Source organism: Suricata suricatta, chromosome 9 (assembly GCF_006229205.1).
Source record: "Suricata suricatta isolate VVHF042 chromosome 9, meerkat_22Aug2017_6uvM2_HiC, whole genome shotgun sequence".
Taxonomy (NCBI): domain Eukaryota; kingdom Metazoa; phylum Chordata; class Mammalia; order Carnivora; family Herpestidae; genus Suricata; species Suricata suricatta.
The window spans coordinates 136,444,496-136,450,158 of record NC_043708.1 but is presented as its reverse complement, the minus strand read 5'-3'; the positions used below and the strand labels follow the sequence as shown (position 1 = coordinate 136,450,158).

Sequence of the window (5,663 nt, the reverse complement as noted above, 5' to 3'; positions counted from 1 at the left end):
CGGTTCCCCGCCGTTTCCGCGCGCCGCAAGCCGGCTCCTGCGGACGGCGCGGGAGGGGGCAGAGGCCGTGAGGTCCAGCTTGGGGCCTCTCCGGGGAGGCCGGCCCGGGTGTGCGCCCTGAACCTGCTCGGCCCGGCCCCCCGTGCAAATCCGCGTCCCTCGTTCTGGCCCCACACCCGCACCCCGGGCCGCGCTCTTGCTTCCCGCTTTGCCCCTTTGCTACAACCCCACCCGGACTCCCCCTCTTCCCCTACACCTTTGGCTCGTTCGTTTGTTTGTAAATCCTGAAACAAGCATTTTCCGGGGGCTGCTGTGTCGATTCTCATCCCAGCCACCGTGAATACAGGCGTGAAGCTAAAACGGTCCCCACCCTCTAGTTGCTCTAGAGGGGAGCCCCAGAGGAAGAATCCGTGTTGGGTGGGGGCAGCCGGAGGGGTGCGAAGAGCTGGTCCCCGGCCCTGGAGAACAGGTAGAGGGGGGAGTGAGGAATGTTCCAGGTAGAGGAAGAGCTTTTAGGGAGGCCGGGCGAGGGAGAGCCAGGTCACAGGTTTCGTAGGTGCTAGTATGGAGTGACCGGAAATGAAGGGGGAGAGGTTCCAGGGTGGTGAGGAGTTCGAAGCAGGGGTTAGCAGATTTGCGTTTTAGAAGGATTCTAAACTGGATTGTGGAGAAGAGATTGGAATTGAAGGTGTGCTGGTTTTAGCAGGAGACGGGGCGGGGGGGGGGGCGGGGGAGGGAACATGATGGTGGCTAGACTATGCTAGGGACAGAGGATCTGAGGGCTACTGAGGGGATAGAAGTCACAGACCTGATTAATTGGGGGGAGAAGATAAGGATGATCCTCAGGTTACTATTTCTGGTAACTGGATAGGTGGTGGTTGCTGTACAGTGTGATTGAAAATAAAGATGTTACAAACACGTTCGGGAAAATAATGGCGAGCCCAACTTTTGACTGGCTGAGATTGTAAACTCCGAGGGATATTCAAGCCTAGGAGGCAGCTGGATTTTAGGATTTGGATTCCAGGAGATTATTAATATATGTATGTTAAAGCCACAGAAGGAAATTTCGATAACCCAGGGAGAGTATATAAAATGAGTTCAGGGGGGCCTGGGGGCCTCAGCTGCTTAATCGTCAGACTTCGGCTCAGGTCATTATCTCTGTTTGTGCCCTCCCCCGCCCCCCCCCTTGCAGTCCAGCTCGGTGCTGAGAGCTCAGAGCCTGGAGCCTGCTTCAGATTCTGTGTCTCCCTCTCTCTCTGCTTCTCCCCTACTCGCATTCTGTCTCCTTCTCTCTCTCTCAAAAATAAAGATGAAAAACAAACAACACATAAATAAAATGAAATGAAACAAAATTAGTTTAGACAGCACAGGGGTATGGGCCCTAAAGTCACCTTAAGGATGACCGGAATGCAGGGGAAAAGTATTTCAGGGTTACTGAGGAAAAGCAAACCAAAAGCTGGAGGGAAACAAAACGTTTCAAGAAGCAGGAAGCGATCAGCAATGTCAGCTCAAACAAGGGAAAGAAATCACGTCCACTGATTTCTCCAAAAGCAGGTCACCCCCTCCTTCTCCACATCCCACCTCCTGTCCTGGGGGCCACGTCTGCCAAAATCCGAACAGAAGGAACCAGATTATTTTTCCCCAACATTCTTTCATGAACAATTTTAAACATACAGAAAAGTTGAGTGCGTAATGTGGGGAGTAGGCGGACGCCCTCCGCCCAGATCCCACCCTGGTTGACTCTGCCGTATTTGCTTTTTCTCACCATCTAACCACACAGATTTTTGGCTGAACCATGTACCTTGTAGACATCATGCCCCTCAGCCCTAAATTCTTCTTTAAAAAATTTTTTTTCTTTTTAATGTTTATTTATTTTTGAGACAGAGAGACAGAATGTGAGCAGGGGAAGGCCAGAGAGAGAAACAGAATCCGAAGCAAGCTCCAGGCTCTGAGCCATCAGCAAAGAGCACGGGTGTGTGGCTCGAACTCATCACCCAGGAGATCATGATCTGAGCCACCCAGGCGCCCCCCCTTTTTTTTTAAGTTTATTTATTTATTTTGAGAAAGAGAGAGGGTGAGTGGGGGAGGAGCAGAGAGAGGGAGGGGGAGAGAGAATCCCAAGCAGGCTCTGTGCTGTCAGTGCAGAGCCCAACGCGGGGCTCCATCCCACAAACTATGATGAGATCATGACCTGACCCAAAATCGGGAGTCGGACACTTAACCACTAAGCCCCCAGGCGCCCCAGCCCTAAAATCTAATCAGCATCTAAAGCCAAATTGGAGTGAATAGAGGGACAAATAGGAGGTGAGTAAATAAAACACAGCAGATGGGAAATTTGCTTTCAAGAAGTTTGTAAAAGGGAGAGAAAGAGTTGCTGGAGGAGAGAATTAGTTCAAGAAGGATTGTTTATTTTATTCGTGTTGTCATTTTTGTTCACTATTAGGATGGGAGGACCTGGAGCAAGGCTCCTGGGACGGAACCAGCAGGGCGGGAGAGGGAGAGGCTGAAGGCGTAGTGGGCGCTGGGTGGACCCCCTGGCCTGGGGGAGGATCACTCTGTCACTCTGGCGGAGGGGGGGGGTTGGGAGGAGGAGAGGAGACAGAGATGTTTGGAGCTGCAGGGGACTTTATCTCAGGCCTTTCATTTTCTTTTTTTTAAATTTATTTTTATTTTTCATTTTTTTAGTAGCTTATTTTCAAATTGGTTTCCATAATAACACCCAGTGCTTCTCCCCACAAGTGCCCTCCTCCATGACCATCACCCCTCCCCTCCCTCCCCCTCCCCCTTCAGTCCATGGTTCATTTTCAGTATTCAGTAGTCTTTCATGATTTGTGTCCCTCACTCTCCCCAGCTCTCTTTCCCCCTTCCTCTCCCCATGGTCCCCTGTTAGGTTTCTCCTGTTAGACCTATGAGTGCAAACATATGGTATCTGTCCTTCTCCGCCTGACTTATTTCGCTTAGCATGACACCCTCAAGGTCCATCCATTTTGCTACAAATGGCCAGATTTCATTCTTTCTCATTGCATGTCGTATTCCATTGTATAGATAAACTACATCTTCTTGATCCATTCATCAGTTGATGGACATTTAGGCCCTTTCCATGATTTGGCTAGTGTTGACATTGCTGCTATGAACATTGGGGTACATGTGCCCCGAGGCATCAGCACTCCTGTATCCCTTGGGTAGATCCCCAGCAGTGCTATTGCTGGGTCATAGGGGAGTTCTATTGATAGTTTTTTGAGGAACCTCCACACTGTTTTCCAGAGCGGCTGCATCAGTTTACATTCCCACCAACAGTGCAGGAGGGTGCCCGTCTCTCCACACCCTCGCCAGCATCTGTAGTCTCTTGATTTATTCATTTTAGCCACTCTGACCGGTGTGAGGTGGTGTCTCAGTGTGGTGTTGATTTGTATTTCCCTTATGAGTGACGCTAAGCATCGTTTCATGTGCCTCTTGGCCATCTGGATGTCCTCTTTGGAGAAGTGTCTGTTTATGTCTTCTGCCCATTTCTTCACTGGATTATTCATTTTTCGTGTATGGAGTTTAGTGAGCTCCTTGTGTATTTTGGATACTAGCCCTTTATCTGATATGCCATTTGCCACTATCTTTTCCCATTCTGCCGGTTGTAAGGCCTTTCATTTTCTGTGAGAAGCAGGTGATGAAGTAAGAGCCAGGCTGTGGGTGGTTTTGAGGCGTGTCAGGGGCGTCTGAAGCCACCTGCTCCTGGCAGAGAAGGGGCGGTATGGAGGGCCAAGGGTGTGAGTGACACAGAGGCTGGAGGGATGGACCTGGGGGGCCTGGGCCAAGTAGGGGGGAAGTAGAGGTAAGACAAGGCTGATAGGAAGGAAGGAGTCAGGGACCTGGCTCTGGGTCCGGTCTGAGAGGGGAGTGGGCGAGCAGGATTTCTGAGGCAGAGCAGGTCTGGGGAGGCAGAGGTCCAGAGGCGGCGGGGAGATGGAGGTGAAGAGCGCGTCCCCCACTTCTGTCTGGATCAGCTCCCCTGACCCCCCCCCGCCTTGGTGGGAGATTGGGGTGGCTGAGTCCCCCGTCGCTGCCTTCCTCTCCCTCCTGAGTCCTCCTCTCTGAACAGTGAACAGGAAACCAGAGCCTCCCTCCCTGCCAGTGTCCGGTTACTGAGTCCTCCTCGGAGGCGGGCCCTCTGGTAGCAGGGACAGGCGTCCTGGGCTCCCCAGTCAGCAGGGTCTCATCTCAGAGCAGAATCTGGTGCTCGATGCAGCGACTCCTGCAGCTCCCGGGGGCCGTGGGCAGGCCAGGGGGCAGAGGGGCCTGTGGGGCTGAGCAGGAGGCCGCCAGCCCTGTGCTGGGCCCCGAGGGCGGGCCCCCACCCTGGTACCAGGCCTTGCAGCCTGAGGAGCTTCGCCGGCTGCAGGCTCCAGAGGAAGACGGGGCCCCAGAAGCGTCTCTGGAAGGGTCTTGCCCAGAGCCTGGCCAGAGCCAGAGCCAGAGCCAGCTGCTGAGGTACAGAGGAACTCCCAGAGACCCTCACCCCGGTGACAGGAAGGCTACAGGCCAGGCCCCGAGTCCCACCCGCTCCAGACCGGTCCAGGCTGGAGGGGTGTCCAGGGCACTGTGTGGGGGCTGAGGGTATGAGGGGGGGGGGGGCGAACGTAACTCTCGCAGCTCTCTGGGGAGAATAGTGAAAAATTTGAGAGTTGAGGTCCCACCCTGACCTTGCCCCCTCTGAAGTCCTGGCTGCAGTGGGCTCTGGGGGAGACCGGCTAGGGCAGAGTGTGGCCAGTGTCCCCGTCAGGTGGGCTGGGGCTTGACTCGTGTGGTGAGGAGAGGGGGGTGGTGTCAGGGGAGGTGGGCATGTCTGCCTCGGTGCCATGTCCTACCTCTGGCTGCCTCTGACCGCCCCCCCCCCCCCGAGTCCCTCAGGCCAGGTTGGGGGTCAGGTCGGAGCAAGAGCCATGTAAGGGGATCTGACCCGGGGAGGCTAATGTTTCAGAGCTTTAGACCATCGTCCTATATCTCCTGCTTCCTCTTCCTCTTGGGCGCCCAAGCTGGTGCCATGAAGACGTGGGACGGGGCGGGGGGGGGGTCACTCCCAGGAGGGCCTGCTCTGTTAATGGGCGTCGGCAGTCCTGCCTGGGCTGTGTGTGCTGTGTACCCACATTCCCTCGCTCCCTGGTCCCCCTCTGCCCAGGGACGTATGTAATAGGCTGGGAGGGTGGGGGTAGTGTGGGCCCCTCCCCGCCACCCCGCGAAGGCCCTGGGCGTGTGCGTTTGACACAGGCCTGTGGCATTTCTAGGAGCAGTGAGGACACTGGGGTGTGAGCAAGGGTGCTTTAGAGAACACCCGGAGTCAACGAGGACCAGGCCAACTCCCACTGCTCCCCGTGAGGTACTCCAGGCTGCCCCAGGCTGACCCCGCGAAAGGAGTCAGGGGACCCACCAGGCTGCGTGCATTTGATCCCGGCAGCCTGCACTCGTCCTCCAGAATCGCAAATAGGCGTCCCTGGACACTGGGAATGAGACCCGGCGACAGCTTTGTCCAGAGGGGGTGTGTGCACGTGGTGTGTCCTGTGTGTGTGTGTGTGCGCGTGCAAGGTGTGTGGGATACCCTGTGTGGGACACGCGTGTCTAGGTGATGGCGCAGGGGGTCAGAGAGGACCTGTTGGGGACACGTGTGTGTTTGTGGG

At 55.2% G+C, this 5,663-nt stretch overlaps 1 protein-coding gene across 1 annotated transcript in view; it reads left to right on the top strand.

Moving 5' to 3' along the window:
• Positions 1-5,663, top strand: part of AP3B2 (adaptor related protein complex 3 subunit beta 2) — a 36,614-nt gene that overhangs the window by 313 nt on the left and 30,638 nt on the right. Inside the window, exon 2 of the mRNA XM_029952303.1 lies at positions 4,238-4,479. Coding sequence (XP_029808163.1) covers positions 4,238-4,479 — 242 coding nt within the window. The remainder of the gene's footprint in view (positions 1-4,237; positions 4,480-5,663) is intronic.